This window comes from Microdochium trichocladiopsis, assembly GCF_020744255.1.
Source record: "Microdochium trichocladiopsis strain MPI-CAGE-CH-0230 chromosome Unknown B0I36scaffold_10, whole genome shotgun sequence".
Lineage (NCBI taxonomy): Eukaryota > Fungi > Ascomycota > Sordariomycetes > Xylariales > Microdochiaceae > Microdochium > Microdochium trichocladiopsis.
The window spans coordinates 470749-487957 of NW_025763553.1; the positions used below are offsets into that span (position 1 = coordinate 470749).

At 57.3% G+C, this 17209-nt stretch overlaps 7 protein-coding genes and 1 non-coding gene across 8 annotated transcripts; 2 read left to right on the top strand and 6 right to left on the bottom strand.

Moving 5' to 3' along the window:
• Positions 1–1159: 1159 nt before the first annotated feature.
• B0I36DRAFT_353591 (uncharacterized protein) lies at positions 1160–1933 on the bottom strand (the record flags this gene model as incomplete). The annotated part of the gene is made up of 1 exon (XM_046157226.1): positions 1160–1933. The coding sequence occupies one exon, from the start codon at positions 1931–1933 to the stop codon at positions 1160–1162; it is 774 nt and encodes a 257-aa protein (XP_046007051.1).
• A 1128-nt stretch (positions 1934–3061) lies between these two features.
• On the bottom strand, positions 3062–3933 carry B0I36DRAFT_26028 (uncharacterized protein). The gene has a single exon (XM_046151119.1). The coding sequence runs from the start codon at positions 3826–3828 to the stop codon at positions 3292–3294; it is 537 nt and encodes a 178-aa protein (XP_046007052.1). The 5' UTR covers positions 3829–3933; the 3' UTR covers positions 3062–3291.
• Positions 3934–4929: 996 nt separating this feature from the next.
• Positions 4930–6814, bottom strand: B0I36DRAFT_376992 (glucosidase II beta subunit-like protein-domain-containing protein; the record flags this gene model as incomplete). The annotated part of the gene is made up of 3 exons (XM_046160518.1): positions 4930–5582; positions 5644–6585; positions 6718–6814. 3 exons carry the CDS (start codon positions 6812–6814, stop codon positions 4930–4932), a joined length of 1692 nt encoding a protein of 563 aa, XP_046007053.1.
• A 445-nt stretch (positions 6815–7259) lies between these two features.
• Positions 7260–8448, bottom strand: B0I36DRAFT_333303 (Rtf2 RING-finger-domain-containing protein). The gene has a single exon (XM_046155201.1). It carries the CDS (start codon positions 8264–8266, stop codon positions 7376–7378), a length of 891 nt encoding a protein of 296 aa, XP_046007054.1. The 5' UTR covers positions 8267–8448; the 3' UTR covers positions 7260–7375.
• A 983-nt stretch (positions 8449–9431) lies between these two features.
• B0I36DRAFT_367338 (uncharacterized protein) lies at positions 9432–9888 on the top strand (the record flags this gene model as incomplete). The annotated part of the gene is made up of 2 exons (XM_046159441.1): positions 9432–9489; positions 9686–9888. 2 exons carry the CDS (start codon positions 9432–9434, stop codon positions 9886–9888), a joined length of 261 nt encoding a protein of 86 aa, XP_046007055.1.
• A 314-nt stretch (positions 9889–10202) lies between these two features.
• On the bottom strand, positions 10203–10290 carry B0I36DRAFT_t173. The gene has a single exon. It is a non-coding gene; the product is annotated as a tRNA-Val (tRNA).
• Positions 10291–11173: 883 nt separating this feature from the next.
• B0I36DRAFT_333308 (uncharacterized protein) lies at positions 11174–14953 on the top strand. The gene is made up of 5 exons (XM_046155202.1): positions 11174–11371; positions 11436–11659; positions 11722–12183; positions 12257–12616; positions 12682–14953. Exons 2-5 carry the CDS (start codon positions 11657–11659, stop codon positions 14866–14868), a joined length of 3012 nt encoding a protein of 1003 aa, XP_046007056.1. The 5' UTR covers positions 11174–11371; positions 11436–11656; the 3' UTR covers positions 14869–14953.
• Positions 14954–16964, bottom strand: B0I36DRAFT_333311 (mitochondrial 2-oxodicarboxylate transport protein). The gene is made up of 8 exons (XM_046155203.1): positions 16669–16964; positions 16538–16560; positions 16461–16471; positions 16318–16347; positions 16169–16249; positions 15743–16093; positions 15563–15667; positions 14954–15452 (listed from the first exon to the last, which is right to left on the bottom strand). The coding sequence occupies exons 1-8, from the start codon at positions 16712–16714 to the stop codon at positions 15203–15205; spliced, it is 897 nt and encodes a 298-aa protein (XP_046007057.1). The 5' UTR covers positions 16715–16964; the 3' UTR covers positions 14954–15202.
• Positions 16965–17209: the final 245 nt, after the last annotated feature.

A 17209-nucleotide genomic window follows, 5' to 3' on the forward strand; every position in this document is an offset into this window, starting at 1 on the left:
TTCTGATTGACATGACCATGCCGTCCCGGTGGCTGGTCAGTCGCGACCCGGGGAACCTCCAGGGCTGCCCGGACTGTTTGATGCCTGAGGACCTACCCTCCTTCCCCCATACCGTGTCCATGTAGTTCCGTTTGAGCCCAGCAACGCAGGCTCCTCTGGCAATCCTCTTCTCGCGACCCATCTCAAGCATCGACCCAGATTTCGCGTGGACCGCACATTGTCCGATACAATCAAGCCGGGCCTGCAGCATGCATGGCTACGTACGTACTTAGGCTCTGCCGCCCAGGTCACCTGCCAAGAGACAGTATCTACTCATTCCAGCTATCTTGGTCTCGTGCGCGATAGGCAAGGCTCAGCATAAACGCCTTCTCATCTGGCCGGATTTTCAACAAGGTCCCGTCTGCGTCTTCTTTGAGGATGTCTATCAGGGTTTGTCGGAAGCTCGAGCGCATCAGCCTCGTCCACCTGTGCTTCAACCAGCGCAGTGTATATATTGAATAGACAACGTCACCATATTCGGCACTTCGGAGCCCCTTGAGCATCGACTGAAGCAGTTCCAGAAACCGCCGCTGCACCCGCCTGTCCTGGCACAGATGCAGAATCTCGGAGATGTCTGGCTGCATCACGTCGACCCGGCTCCTTGTCGCCGCCCGGACCGCCAGCAGGCGCGCCGCGTCAGTCGTCTCGAAGAATGGCCGGTTTCTCTCGTGATTGAGCCTTGCAAGAATATGGTCGCCTTGATCCGTCACCATCTTGCCCGGGTCGTCTGCCAGGACTACGAGTGCATGCAGACGTCGCAGAAACGTGGCGAACATCTTGGTTATCCACTCCATCGGCCCTAGCTCGTCATGGTTCGACGTGGAGGTGTCCCTGCTGGCGCACCTGTCTACTCTCTGCTCCAAATGTTCGAGCCATCGGTCAAAGGTGTGCAACACCATGGCTTGTTCGTCGCTCCACCTCTGACGGGCCTCTGTCGTCAGGCCGCCAGCACGTGCGTGTCTAGCATTGACGGTCCATATGAAAGCTGCCGTCTCAAACTCGCCCCAAAGCCGCCTTGAACGCAGATGGCCCTAGTCGTCAGCAGAAAGTTCCCACTCGGCCTCGCGTTTGGCCATGCTTTGGAAGGAAGGGAGGAAGGACACGGAGGGAATGTCATGGCTTACATGCAGACCTCGGGCGGCGCCTCCAAGCTCGGTGGACCTATCTTGGGTACGATGAAAACGTGAACTCCCACATCCATCCAGCCAAAAAGTCGCTGTCTGGCTTCGGGAAACCGCCTTTCCAGCGTCTTGCGGTAGCTGGCGGCTACGCGTGTCAATGCGATCTCTGCCTCCCGGAAACCATCGTCATCCACTTCGCGAGAAAGTGATAGACAGCGGCGCGTGGCTGTGTCGTTCGGACATGCGTAAGTCGTGTGCGAGCTCTTGGCAGGCTTCAAGGATACTATGTGGTCCGTCAGCACCGAAAGAGCCCCCGTTGCGATCATGCCCATGTGATCTGACTCCAGTCCCAACATCAGCTCGAAGATCACAAGCAGAAGACTTGCGACGAGTACGGTGCGTGGGCCAGCTACGCCTCGCTCCGCCGGCCTCAATCGACGTCGCAAGTTCTCGATAGCCTTGGCCTGGTGTATCAGTGCTCGGGTGTAGTGTTTGTTCGCCTCAGGACCCCAGGTCGACGGGGATGCGAACAAGGAGAATGGAGCATCCGGCGGATGAGATGCTCGAGGAGGACGCGAGGCGAAGGAGACATCAAGAGCACATATCGCCAGCACAGCTTCTCTGATGGTGGGCTCCGTCCGAAGCTCGCGCATGACTGCTCGGTACCAAAAGTCATTACCAATGCAACTGGAGTAGAGATTGGCGCCGACGACGTGGGGTAATCGGTTGATGTAAGAGCGCTCTGCGGCGTCGAGGTCGCTGGTCAAGGCCATGATCTTGAGCAGTGGATCTCCTGTCGATACTATGTTCGCAGAAATCGCCTCGCTCTTTCTGACATAATTGTATTCGCACCTAAGGCCGAGCCGTATGCAGCGCCGACAGCAGGGCTGCTCTTCGTCGCACTTGACTCTTCGTGATTTACACGGCTTACATCTGGAGACAACATCAACTGGTCAGAACGGTTCTTTGGCCGTAACAATCTCCAGCACAATGCAAATCGAGCCGGTCCCAAAAAGTCCGGATGCTCCCTGGGCAGCGAACTCACCCGCTTCGAGTCTTTGGCTTCCACCGACGCACTCGTGGTTTTTGCGATGCGGTCATTGCTCGTAAAGTGTCATCAACTTTTGTTGGGGTGTGAATCTGAAACCAATACCGATTGGATGACTGGTTGAAAGAGGTCGATGGGAAAGACGAGAACAAGAGGATCGGTCAGCCAACACGACGGTCCAAACCAAGCGATATCAACTCCACGATTTTCGGTACCATTCATCCCGATCGGTACATGCCGATTATCAACGAGCCGACCCATGCCTTTGAGATGGCAGCCAAGGCCCAGTCCACCCTCACAGAAGTGATTAAGACCGTGGCAATCAGCAAGGATTAGGCCGGGGTCGCCCTTGACCAGGTGCCACTAATGGCCGATTCTCCACCAGGCGCGGCAGCGGTTCTTGAGGAATGATTCATAGTGAGTTGCCAGGTCTGCAATGGCATGAAGCGTGCGTCCCCTGGGCCACGCCATCGGACATCTGTGTCCGGTGGTGTGGTATGGGAGACAGGCCTTTGAGGATGTTACCGCACTGGTCCAAGCAGCAACTGCTTGAAGCTTACTCCGATTTGGCGCTTGCCGGGTATCGAAAACTTCTCGAAAGCCACGGATGCCGCGCATCTGCATTACCTAAGGCCATCCCTGCTTAAGCGCCGAGGACTAGGCCCAGCGGAACCTCCGGGAGCTAGACGCTTGGGGTTTGAGTGCTCGGTCCCGATCCAATCGCGCGGAGTATTACTTGGCTGATCGGGGAAGTCGTTTCCTTGGGGAACAGTCCCAGATTCGACCCCCCCCCCCCGGCCTTGGGAGGCCATGCCTGTTTCGGTACCGACATGGTGGACGCCATTACCAGCGACTGCCCGCCACATCCCTATCGCGACATGGCCCTGCGCCGCCACGCCTTTGGAGACCTGCTCCACGTGAGCTCATCGCCCTTGGAGCTGTGCCAGGCCAGGGCATGACCCGCAGCCGCGAGGAAGTGCCGCAGCGGCCCGAAGCAGCTCTTGACTGGCGCATGCTATCCAATAAGAAGAATGCACTAAGGACTTGGCCAAAGTCCGCGGTTTCGTCTGCGAAGAATCCAAGCTAGATTGCACCGCGCTTAGTGGTTGGTGAACGACCATACCCACTCTGGTCGCAAACCATCCACACAGAATGCGTCGCAGGGACACAGGTGCCGGCAGGGCGTACCGTGGCATCGCATGACAAGGGGCCCTGCAGCACCAGATCCTCTCTCGTCCCCGTAAGGCTAGCTAGACACGCCAAGTCGTCTCCCCGAGGCAGACGCAGCGTAAGGCCCAGGGTCACGTTACCCCGGTCCGGGAAGGGGCCCGCTGCCGATAAGTTGAAAGACAAGAGATGGGATTGGCTTATTACCGGCTGCGGGTTTTCTCCCCCTGGGATCTGGCGATGGATGGCAGCGGACGGGGGCGAGGGGACGTCTCCCCTGGGTGTGGGCGGGCGCAAATAAGCGGCTTGCATCAGACGATGCAGCACCAGGACGAGCAGCAGGTAGCCACAGGCCAGCGTGATTCCGTGGGGGCGGCGATCAACGTCAAAGCACCACTTCTCGGCAAACTCCTTGGCATAAAGGCATGGCCCTTGGCAACCTCCATTAGTCATGCTGCCGTGACCTGACTAAGAATAGCCACGCGACCACGTATCCTGTCGTATGGAAGGGAGCCCAGCCTAAGCCGGGATGCCAGACCATTCGGCCAGGAACGAATTGTGTTTCCTCCTATCCGCTGCAGCTCGGGCGGCGAGATGGGATCTCGACCGGGGGACAAGGTTGGCAGGGTAGACGTCATGCCGTGAAAGTGGCGCCATTATTACCTAGTGTACGCTTTGCCAAACAAAGCCTGGGTGGAAGGAAAGCGAGCTCTTCCGGAAGCCTTCCCATGTCGCCGACACAGTCTTCTCATATGCCATACGAAGCACGTCGTAAGTCGGGTAAAGTAGCCATAAAAACTTGCACCTCACGGCTATGAAGCTGGTGCGCGTGCCAGAGGAACCAACAACACTCACGTCCATTTGGTTCCTCCTGGTCAATTGCTATTAAAAGACTTTTGCCTCCAAAGTTCTCAGCGGCCTGCCCTGCTAACGTCTACCAGTATTTTTGGCACCCTGCGATTCATAATGCAGAAAGAGCAGTTTCAATATCTCTTCAACGCGACAAGAGAAAAAAAAAGATTAATGGCTGTGCGCTCTTCAGGGATAAGTGGCGCAGATTGGTAATCCAAATTACTGTATTTCAACATTGCATATACCTTAAGGTATGCTTGCATGCTTGCACGTGCCCATGGGGGTTGATCCTCTGCTGGCATCATACATACGCCGATTGTACGTAGCCCAAGGGCGTTAGTTCATGTGTCCACGTTACTGTCTGTCTGAATGCACCCCATCGCGATCAACAAAAGCACTCTCTGATTTCTGGAGGATATTTAACCCTGTTAATCTTTTATATACACAGCATTGCCACTCCTATCGCGCGTGTTGGATGGGGATGAGCACAGCGCAAGTAGAGGGCCTGGACGGCAAGAATTTAGCGGGCGCCATACGCCAGCTTTGGTCATCTGCCAGTCTTTGAAAAGCTGTCATTCATTGTTCTAACCTTCCTTTCTAACCCTCTTGCTTTCTTTTGTCTAACACTCATACTCGTCTCTGCCATCACTCGGCTGCAGGTAAATCATCGCAGAGCTAGAGTTCACCCCCAGTTTGCGCCTTTTACAGCTCATCCTTGCCGTGGCCCTGCTGACCCTCAGCAACTGCCTCCTCGCAGGCCGCTGGCGTGCCGACCTCCATACGGTAAACGCACTTCTCCATCTCGCTGACGCGCCAAAGCTCCTCGTTCTCGGCGCAACCCAGCCAGACATCGGTCCTGCGGTTCGGGCCGTTCCAGCAGCCTGCGCCATTCTCGTACTTCAGCACCATGCGGCGGCCGCGGCCCAGTCCCTTGCCATCGTGACGGTCCTCCTCGTCGGCGTTCTCGTACTCGATGCGGTCGAACCGGCCCATGTTGCTGTTGCCGCTGCCCTTCTTGCTCTTCTGCGTCGTCTGCCCGAGCCAGCACAGCTCGTACGTGTACTCGCCAGCGTCCGTGGAGACGCACTTACCCTTGAGGTGCCGGAAGATGTCGTCCTTGCCGTAGTCCTTGGAAAGGTCGTTCTCCTGGTCGGCGAGCTCCCTATTCTTGTTCTGCAGGTCCCGCTCAACAGCCTGATGTTGCTCTCGCGCGGCCTTGACCAGGCGGCCCTCGCTCTTTTCGGATGCGTTGTCGGCGAGCATACCATTCTCGATAAGCCAGGTGCGGAGGGAGTTGATTCTGCCGTGGAGGTAGTCGCGAAGTGGGCCCGGCAGGTAAGCCTCAAGGCTGTAGACTACAATCGTGGGTGTCAGTCTTCTGCAGTGCATGTTGGGTTCCCTGACCCCAAAACTTACGAATATCGGTATCGGTCATCTCTTCGTCCTCAAACTCGCTCCAGTTGATGCCAGACTCCTCGCTGTCGGCAGCGAGCGCAGAGTTGATGTCCTCCTCGGCGACGGGGTTGGCATACTCGCCAGCCTTCTTGGCGGCATAATCCTCCCAGGCCCGCACCGCCTTCTTGACACCCTCGTCGTTGAAGTTGGGGTTGTACTCCTCCTTGAAGGCGGCCAGGATACTCTCGAGCTCCTCGGCCTTGGTCTTGTAGTCGCTGCGCTCGGCATTGACCCGACCCAGCACGTCACGCAGCTCGCTGATCCGCGTCTTGGCCAGGGCAGTCAAGACCCCGAGCTTGCCGACGCCTTCGCCATGCACGACTCGGCCGCGCTCCTGCCTCTCTGCCTCTAGCAGCTTGTTCTTCAGGTCGTTCTCCTTGATCTCAAGGTCCTTGATCTCGTTGGTGAGGGACTCGATCTTGGCCTCGACGCGGCGCCGCAGCTCCTTGGCCTCCTTCACCATGGTCCGCCGGCGCTTGTTGGCTCGCTCGAGGTTGTCCCTGCGCTCTTGGTCGATGCGGCGCCATTCTTTGCCAATCTCGGCACACTTGTTGGGACACTTGACGCCCCCAGCGCCGCTGAACTCCTCGCTGCCATCGCAGCAGAGCTCGTAGTCGCACACGCCGTCGTTGACGTATATGAAGGGCACATAGGACCCGATGTGGCCCTTGTTCTCACACCAGAAGCCAGGCAGGGCATTGGACGTGTTGGTCGTGCCGGAGACGGAGCCCGGGAGAGGCTGAGGCGGGGAGAGCGGGTCGAGGTAGGCGCAGGCAGAGGTACCCGGCTCGTCGGAACCGTCAGGACAGTCGCAGGAGTTGTCGTTGACCTTGGAAGAGGAGATGATGATCGACGGGTGCGAAATGCAGGTAAAGGTGTCCTTGTTACCGTAGTACTTGACGACTGTGTTTGAATGATGGTAAGCAGATGCTCGAGCGAGACTGTCTTCTTTCCATCACCGTGACAATTTGCTGGTCTCTCCAGAAAGAAGACCCCAGGACTGTGTTTGTTCTCGACCACGATCAGGAAACGTACACTCTGGGCTGACGCCACGGGGCGCCGAGTTGGCAGCAGCAGCAGTGGCTGCGTGGGCGGCGGCTCCCAGGCAAGCAAGAGCTTGAAGCCTCTGCATGCTGGGCGTAACAGAGGCGATTGGCGCAGGGAAACAAGAAAGTAGTGATCCGGGGCTACCTTGAGCCACACGATTGGTGCTGCAGACAACTCGAAAGACCTGCAAATCGAGCAGCTGGTGGTGGTTGGTGTCTCTCTCGATGGGGCCACAGAGGAGCTGGGAGTCGAGGTCCCTGGAAGTGGTTGTTGACAACAGAGCAGCTTCCCGCTAGCGCCCAGGCCCCTCGTCATAACCTGGGGTTTCAAGCTCCTCCTCCACTTGCGCCAATCACGGCCACCCCAGCACATGTCTGCGTGTCTGCATGCCTGCCACAACCAGCGACTTGGAGAACTGCTACGGGCCAAAGATCGACTGCTCAACCCTCCCAAACACCTTCGAATCTGCGGGTGATGTCTGTAAGAATATGGTGCAATTCTTAACGCGAGTCGTTGTTGGATCGGCTGCACATGAGGGCATCGCATCGGGCATGCATATATGTATGGATTGCTGCCTTGGCCAGGCGGACGAAGCTGGGTATATTTCTGTAGGTTCTGCACTTCATCGTGTTCTACAAGTTGTCCATTACCGTACCGGTTCGCTCTTGTAGGTCTCCGCCATCTTCCGCCGCTTGTTTCGTTCCTCCTGCTCAGCAAGGACCTTCGCGGTCAGTGACGCCGTCATCGCATTGTTGATACGGCTGTCAATCCCGCCGTTCTTCTCTTTGCTTCCATTCGTTTTCGCCGCCTTTTCCCGCGAGCCGTTGGTCTCTTCACCCTCGGCCTTTCGCTTCTTCTTGCCGCCACTCTTGTCCTTCTTCAGACTATGCGTCAGGCCAAGTGTCTTGAGCTCATCCATCCGCTTCCCAAGCCTGTCCACCTCGGTCTCGTCGACTGGTAATATTGGGATGACGTCTCTTTCCAGGAACGGGCCACTGCACTCTGGACATTGCTTTTCCGCCGCCTCCTTGGTATCCTTGCTTGACCCGTTGCCCGCTGCAAGTCCCGTCGTCTCCCTCATCGCCACTTCTGAGAACACATGGCCGCACGGCACCACATAGACGGCCTTGACGGGCGACCCTTCCGAGCCAAGCTCTTTCATGCTAATCGGGCACGCGCGTACCTCCTTGCCGTTCTTGCTGCCCCCCTCTTTCCGCACGTGGAACCTGAGCCGCACGATGTCCTTGAGCCCCCTGATCCCCGTCCTCTCGAACTCGGCGACCTGCGACTCGGGCAGCGGCGCGTCGGCGTCGGACGGCGCCAGGCACTGCAGTATGGACTCGTAGTTGTACAGGCGGCCCCGGCTGTCGGACACGGTCGAGTCGAAGGCGAGGGGCTCCGAGGTCAGCGGGCAGAACGCCCACAGGTGCGCGAGGTTCTCGAGGAGCGTGGCTTTCAGCTCGGAGCTGTTGGGCGCGCGTGCGGCCTCGCGCACGAGCTCGCGCCGCTTGGGGATCGAGCCGCCGTCGTTGCCCATCGTGGCGGTTTTGCTGCTGCTGACGAGGATGTGGGTGGCTGGTTATGGAAGTTGTCTGGAGGCGTCGTTCTGTGCTTGAAGTGATGTGGACAAGGTATCGACTATGTGGCGAAGCAGGAGCGGTCGTGGAGTAGGTAGATAGAAGATGGTTGAGGAGGCAGAAAGCGCAGCTTTCACCTGGGCATGCTGGATGGCAATTGCGATGCGATTTCGCCTGCAGGTTGTGATTAGCTAAGCCCTTGAACGCTAAAGTGGATGGCGTGCAGCAGCGCCTTCAGAGCCTCGCCACGTGAAGTTGGAAAGGCTCCGAAATGGTCAAGATCAATTTGCACATACATGTGAAACCAACATTGGTAAGTTGTTCATGGCAGATAAGACATCTCAAGCGGAATGATTCGATTACCAATCATATCCGTGAGAGGATGGCGCGCTGCTACGCTCTGATTATCGTAGGGAAAGAAGCTGGTTGGCCATTTCGGCAATGACTTGTCAATATATTAGACAAAAACTCATTACTGGCAATCTGATTGGACTTCGTATCTCACATAGAAGCCACGCTCATCGATTCCATCAGAAAAATAGTACAAAAAATGGGCAGCATAATCCGTGGTGGTGGGCATGATTTCCTGCTCTCCCACGAATCCGCATGAGCCGCACTCCAACAAGCGAAAGCTCTAGAACCAGACTTCCAGGCTTCTGCTTCCAAGCATGACTTCAACCTCAGAGATTAACTCGCGCCTAGCGTCGATGATAACTCAAACAATCTACGATCGGTCGAGCATGGGACCGCCAACTACAAACGCGCTCGGGCTCCAAGAGCCAAGGTCCATGGAAGCAAAAGCAAGCACATGTCTTAGCGTCCACTGTCGTCATAGAACCCCCTCTCCTGGAGTTCATGATGTCCACGACACTTGATATGCAGCACAATATGCGCGCACCGGTGCATTGGCTTTTCCAAGGCCAAGTGGGTGTTCTTTAAATCCTCCTCTCCTCTCCCACACTACGGATCGTACATCCTTTCTATGTTCCATTGTGAGAAGGTATCCTTGACGATCTCATAGCCCAGTCCATGATCCTGCGCCGCACAACACTACTCGCACTAACAAGGCTCACTGGACCTTTCACGGTTCCCCCCACGCGCCACTTCCACGCCAGTCTCATAGCCATGCCTTCGTCAAAGGGAAAGCCCACGGACCCGGAATTGCGCGAGGAGCTGAAAGAGGGTGAGTCGCCCAGCGCATGCATCAGGCATCCCATTCCAACTCGTATCTGTGCCTGCGACGTCGCAGGTCCAGTTCAGTTCTCCCCAGGGCTGCAGCGGAGCCGCAGCAGTGACAATGCTGCGACACGACAAGACGGTTCCTCCCCGCAAAAGGCATGTCCGGCTAATATTTGATATCTTGTTCTGCCCCCCGGTAGAGATCAAGCAGGAACCCAACAAGTCTGGCGGCGGCGAGGGCCAGTGGTCCGCATGGAAGGCCAACAAGCTGGCCAAGGAGTACGAGAAGCAGGGAGGCGACTACGAGAACGAGGCCGGGTCCAAGAATGAGCCCAAGAAGGGCGTGCCCGAGGAGAAGAGCGAGAGCAAGAAGCGGTACGAGACTCGGTCGTCAGACAAGTAAGACTCTTGGGGCACTGGGGCTTGTTTTCTTCTTGGACAGCTCATACTTGACGAAGACAATGGAAACAAATGAGCAATAGAGTCAGGGAAAACAATCTGCACCTTCGTCTCGTGAGGTGCTACACTCTGCAGACAGAATGACGTTTCCAACAATGCACAGCAAGTTTTCGTGGCCCGTTTCATGGTGTGGATGAGACCTGGCAAGGGTCATACGTGAGCAAAGAAGAAGCTAGTAAATGCTCGGCGAGATATTAACGTACAAAAAAAACAACAGACTGCGACCAAAGTCACCAGCCTTGAGAAGGGCAAAAGTAATGATCGATGGCGGGCTCGATCCGCCGACCTTCAGTGTTCGCATCGTGTGATGTTAGACTGACGTGATAACCAACTACACCAATCGACCGTGATTGAAACTAACCGTTTCTGTGTTGAAGATGCAGGGTGTTATTGCAATCTATATCAGCGCAAACTCTAGAAAGGGTTGAAGTGGGGACAAGGGCACTTAGTCTACGACTGGCCGGTGGAGTTCCAAATGTGTGCTGTGGATGTCGCACAGGCCTCCTTTTTGCCTCAAAGTTTGGTCGGCATTGTTCCCGAGCAAATGCGATGGTCCCGGTAACTGTCTGTCAAATCCGGACGAATATAGAGATCTTCTGGGGCGCCGGAGTCGCATGGCTGCCTCTAGGCGCAGCCTGCTGGGTGCCTTGTGAGGCGAACAGAAGGGGGTCACGCCGCCGATGGGGCCCACCAGGGCTGCAACGCACCCCAATTTAACTAACGACTGCGGCTGACCTCACAGCCACTCTTAGTAACCTTGAAACCTCACGGTGTCCTCTGTTAGCTCATTCCTTTCCCAGACGTAATTAAGAGACTTGCCAAAGCCAATGACATGGCCGAGTGGCAGGAGGAAGTGAGGCTTGGCTCGGCTTGATTCTGCCTTTTTAGTGCCCGCCGTGGAGGGTGGCGCAGACAGCCCCAGAAGAGCAAAGTTGGGTACCACGCTGCCGGTAAGCAGTTGATCGGATGGCATGGTTCGCCTTCACATCAGCCTTGGCCTAGTGAGAACTAATAGCCATGTGACTTGGCCGCACGCTTGGACAGTCCGCAGACTCATATCCGGCAAGCGCAAATGTGAATGGTCCGGTTCCGGACCAGTGACGCTTCAGCCGTGGCAACTGGTCCGATCAGAGGTGAGGGAGGTCGCATGCCTGGCCGCATGAAACGGAACAAATATGAGACCAAACGTGCATCCTCCCTCCCAGGCACTCTTTGGCACCAAGCAGTTTGTAACATCTGTGACGCTGGTGAGATTGCCGCCAACCGCGCCAATCGACGCTTCCATTCGTCAGATCTCGCAGCATCCGCGGGGAGGGAGCACGCGCGCCCTGGTCACAAAGAGCAAACCGCTTGCTTCGACCAACCTGTTTGCTGGCATCTGTACATTTCGACAGTCATCGCCACAAACGGAGATAAAAACACAGTGGGTGAGTATTTCTTGCGTAGCCCTGCCTCTCCTTCTTTGTTTAACGTTGTCCTTTTCCGGCTCAGGCATCATCGTGTACCCAGGCACCGTCAGCAGTGATTCAGACTCGCACAAAGGAATCCTGCCTCAACCACAACTCACCTCCCGGGCAACACCACGACTCTTACACATCCACATAACTTGGGACAGTCCTCCCCGCTTTCGAAAGTCAGCGGGCGTCACTCTGTCCATAACTAGCCTTCCCCTGCGGCACGTAACCAGGAAAAGAAAACATAATCAGACAAAAATGGTAAGCGACCTCAACTACGAAGCCAGTCGAGCCTGTACAGAGTTGACCTTGATGTTTCCAAGTTGTCGAGGTGGTTCATGCGGTCACCGCAGCACCCACCGCAGCAGCAGCGTGCTGGCCGGCCAACCGATGGAAATGCCACAGGTGGCACGGATGAAAAGGCAGACGCCAGATCTGTCGAATCGATCGATACCATTGGCGAGGTATTTCAAAAGCCAAACATCAAGATCCACCTCCTCAAGTCTGGAGATGGGGCCATCGTCAGTGTGGTGCCGGCCGCCAACCCGAACCCGGAAGTGGTTGCCTCGGGACATGTGCCCGTCGACATTGTCTTGGTGATCGATGTCTCTGGAAGCATGAGCGATGCTGCGCCTGCCCCCGGAGGCGCTGGTGACCCCAGTGGCACTCGTGAAGACTTTGGCCTGTCGGTACTGGATCTGACGAAGCATGCCGCTCGCACCATTGTGGAGACACTCAACGACGACGACAGGCTTTCGATCGTGACGTTCAGTACCAGGGCCACTGTGAGTTTCAAAGTCAAATCACGATAGAATGCATGCAGATAATGCCGCTAATCATGGCTGGCCCATTCTCTAGGTCCTGCAACCACTTACACCCATGACCAAGTCGGCAAAGGCGTCGACCGAACAACAGATTGCCAGCATGACGCCCCAGGCGACAACAAACATGTGGCAAGGGATCATGCACGGACTGGATCAATTCGACGACAAGAATAAAGACAGCGGTCGCGTGCCCGCTCTCATGGTGTTGACGGACGGTATGCCTAACTTTGGAGATCCGCCCAAAGGGTACGTGGCCAAGCTTCGGGAGATGGCCCCTTTGCCAGCCACCATCCACACTTTTGGCTTTGGGTATCAGCTGGATGCGTGCCTGCTCAAGTCTGTTGCTGAGGTCGGAGGCGGCAATTTCTCCTTTATTCCTGATGCAGGCATGATCGTAAGTTCCGTCCCAACTCAAGAAACCACTCGACCTGCCGCGATGCTCATCATGTGCTGTTCCAGGGAACCGTCTTCATACACGCCGTGGCTCATCTGCAAAGCACACACGCGACGAAATGCACTCTTGAGATCAAGACACCGCTTTCCATCAAGATGAAGACGACCCACGGATCCATCATCAATGGAACCATCTCCGACGACGACAGTGTATCTGCAACCCGCACACACAATGTACTCAAGCTGAATCTCGGCAGTTTGCAATATGGACAGTCTCGGGACGTCTACCTCGAATGCCGAAGCAGGACCAACAGCAAATGGACCGTCGATCAGGCCGTGGCCGCGGGGAAGAAGGCGGACAGCAATTTCGACATCAAGAGCGCCGTCTTGAGTGCAACCTTGGCCTACTCGTTCATGCGCAGCGAAGTACTCGAAGTCGATGCAGAGCAGTCGCTGGCCACCGAGCGGGCAGCGAAGAAGACGAGCCAAGTAGACGACGAGGGACTTCTGAGAGCTCTCGAGGCATACCACAAGTCCCGTGCAATGATCTGCGAGTTTCTCGCGTCTTTCTTCCAGCCAAACCCGTTCGCAGGCTACACCCTCGCGGTCGACCCTCGCCAACTTGAGGCGCAGCAGGATCGGCTCAAACAACTTGTCAGTAATCTCCCCGCCCGGAAAATCCTCGACAACGACGCTGCATCCCAATCCATTGCAGCCCCGGATCAAGCTCTGCTCCAGTCTCTCCTCGACGACCTCGAGGGCCAAATCACCATCGCCGTCTCCAAGAAAGATTACTTTCAGACCTGGGCGATGCCATATTTTGCCAGCTTGTCCCACGCGCACTCGAGGCAGCTGTGCAACTCGTTCAAGGACCCCGGCCCGCTAAAGTACAACGACAACGACTTCTTCCGCCAGTGCCGGGACGCGCTCGACAAGGCGTTCGAGAAGATCGAGCCGCCCGCCCCGTCTCGCAACCCTCGCGCCTCCGTCCTCGCCCCTAGATCCCCCAACGGTGGTGGCAGCACCGCTCCAGGGCCACCGCCGGCATATTCCCCGGGCCACCATTCCTCGTCGTTATCGTCCCCGCCGAGTTACGGCTCCTCGATCATGAGCGGAAGCCGCAGACTGAACATGGCCCTGTACAACGACTGCAACTCCACGTGCTTTGCGGGCGACACGCTCGTCCAGCTCGCGCGCGGCTGCGGACGGAGAACACAGCCAGGCCACGACGAAGGCCGTGGAAAGATCGCTTCGGCGAGCCAGATCCCAATCTCGAGGCTCCGCTCGGGCGTGCGCGTGATGACACCGCTTGGACCGCGGCGAGTACGGTATGTCCTGCGCACGGCGGTCCAGGACGCGCCAATGTGTCGCATCCGTGTCGGCGGCGGCGGTGGCAACGGCAGTAGTGATGATGGTGGTGGTAGCAGCGCGGCGGGCTCGGCGGGTGTGTTAGTCACGCCGTGGCATCCGATCTGCATCTCGACCGCTCCTCCCACATCTTCTGGCTCACGCGCTGCTGATCTAGGAGAACTGAGCAGCAAAGGTGCCTCCACGGGCTGGGTGTTTCCCGCATATCTCACTCCCTCGCCCTCATCCACTCCCCAGGACCGCCATGGCGAGGGGGAAGAGGAGGAGGAGGAGGGGATGAACAATGACGTGGTCCGATACACGGGGTTCGTGTACACCGTCATGCTCCAGCCCGACAGCAATCCCGCCGCGCACGGGATCCTCGTCAGCAGCAGCAGCAGCGCTCCCCCGGCGAGGCGTCGAACGACTTGCTGCTCTGCACTGCGCAACCAGGACGATGACCACACCCCGGAGGATGTCGGCAATAATGATGATGGAGGAACACGACGAGCACCTCAGATCTGGGGCGTCACTCTCGGCCACGGGATCACGGGCAAGTCGGCGGTCCTTGGAGCAGGGCTTACTACTACCATGTCGACGACATCTAACAGCGAGGACGACGAGGATGATGCCTACGACGCCGACGAGCTTGAGAAGAGGGACGTCCGCGAACACGCATTCTTCGGCTCCTACTCTGCCGTCGAAAAAGCCCTCCTCGGTCTCCTCGTCCTTGAGCGTCGTTCATCATGTCCTGCCGGATCGGTGCCTGTCACAGGGCTCCGGTCGGAGTCGGATCGGTATGCGCGCAGGACGGCTCTGGCGAAGACACGAAGAGGCGTGGTGTCGTGCGCTGGTGTCATGAGGGATCCGCGGTCGGGATTGGTCCGTGGTTTCCAGCCGCTTTGAGCATGGGGAACTGATGTTCAGTTGAGTCAAAATGAGGTGAAATCATCATCATGACGTAGAAAGACTTCGTTCATTGATTGCGATCATTTTCATGTCCACGCTTGTAATTTTCTTCTTCCAACTGGATTCGAAGTGGATCCATGCCAATCTATCGTATTCAAACACATGCTTGGTCTACCAACCAAATATGCCGATGCGTGCCTGTCATGCATGTACGCCTCAAGATCCGCTCTTTCGTGTGCTTGGTCTTTTCTAGCCATTTGCGCGATCACAAATACATTCTCCTCCCTGAAGCCGTCAACACTCTTCACCCTCTTCCCCGGGGTTCCTCCTTTTACTTGCGCAGCATTTCCCGGAACTGGTCCGTGACAAAGGTGTACACGCAGAGCAGGACACCACCTCCGGGACCCAGGCGCATGACCTTGGGCACGAAGCCCTTGTACAGCGCGGCGAAGCCCTCCTCCTTCATGACGGTGCCGCAGGCGGGCCAGGCCCAGTTGTACTTGGGCGCGTAGCCGGGGACCCTGGGCGAGTTCTGGATGCGGGACTTGACCACGTCCATGGGGGTGTTGAGGATTGTGCCGCTGGCGAATCCGGGCGTACAGGCGTTAGCTCAAAGACAGCGGATGAGGAAAGAGGGAGGGGGCGGGCGGGCGCTGAATGGGTCGCAATAATGGGAGGGCCGCAAACTTACACAGTACCGCCGATCGAACCGGCGACAATGTTGTTGACCATGTCTTCCTTCTTGTTCTTGGCCTCAGGGAGGAGAGCCCGGACCTGGAAGATGCAGCCGAAGTAACTGGACCACTTGCGCGTTAGCCTTTGCTCTAGAGGACTTTTTGCGGACCTGCCGTCACTTCACACTTCGGCTTACCCGGCGTTCCACAGGATGTGCCTCCACATGGTGCTCTCGAGACCGTTGTACAGGGCCAGAGGACCCTCGTTGCGGATGATCTTGGCGACGACGTCCATGGCGCCGTTGTACTTGCCGGCCGAGGCCTTGTCCTGCAGCCTGATCTTGACGAGCTCAAAGGGCACGACGACAAAGGACTCGGTGGCACCGGCGGAGGCGCCGGTCAGGATGGAGAGGGACTGGTTCATCTTCTCGTAGCCGAGGGCCTTGCGGTAGAACTTGCCCCACTCGTCGTTGGCGGCGAACTTGGTGGCGCGCTTGGGGGCCTCCATGAGGATCGGGGCCGAGATGCCGCGGTAGAGTCTCGAGAAGCTGTGGTGGTCGTGATGTCAGCCAGCTTCATGAGGTGCGCTATGCCTCTTTCGTCAGAGGGACAGTTTTTCGTACCCTTCGTTCTTGATGATCTTCTTGAAGGCATCGCCCATGCCATTGTAGTGGTCGGCACCAGAAGTGGTGGTCTGAAGTTGTCTATATGCATCTGTGAGCAAAGTGCGTCGTGTTGCGCTGGGAGTCCAGGGAAAAAACTGGGTGCCTACACTCTTGTCTTGACAACATCCAGAGGGTACCTGGCGGGCGGCGAATTGCGCGAGTTAGCGGTTGCATATCGTCGATCGGGTGGCGGCACTGGGCGGCATGCGACGGGGAAGTTTGCGAGGCCGAGGGTCGAAAATGTGCTCACATCAGCAGAATCTGAAGCGCGCGGGCAAAGTTAGATTTCCGATATCCAGAAAAGTAGCTCGTCGCAGGCTGACGTACCTCTGAGACACCAGCAATGGCGCCTGGACACATTTCACAATAGCTGTCAGCTTGTCATGGGTGTCGACTCAAGGGCGGCCCAGGGTCAAGGAGGGACCGCGGCGGCTGCGGCCGGAGGGGCAGGAACGGACCTGCAGCGAACTGGTAGACGAAAGGGAGGGGCTGCTCGGAAGTCATGGCGACGATTGTGCGGGGCAGCGCAGAATGTGGCAGTCGTAGAGATTGTGTGGTGTGCTGAGAGGAGAGAGAGGCTGGAGGCACGCGACAGAGGTTGAAGACGACAAGCGACGAGGGCAAGCGACAATGGCCAGACAGCGATGGTGGTTGGTTTGTGTGGGGGAAGTTGGGGAAGCAACTAGAAAAGTGCGCTGCGCGGCACGGCGGAGGCGGATGGAACAGTGGCCGGTCCCCGCTGCGAGTCCCAGGGCTCAGGCTCAGGGCCAAGGGTGTCCCCCGGGAGGCTAGCCGCAGCGGGTTAGCCATCCCACAACAGGCACGCCGGCTGCGGCCTGTCTTGTCGCTTCCTTGCACTTTAGCCATTGTCAATTGAATCGATGCTGGCTAATTGTTGTCCCGCCCGCCCTTATCCGCCAGACGGAGCCCCCCACGCCACGTCCGCTGCCACGGCGAGCGAAAAATGCACGCGGGAACAGCTGTTGGAATTGTCGAGGC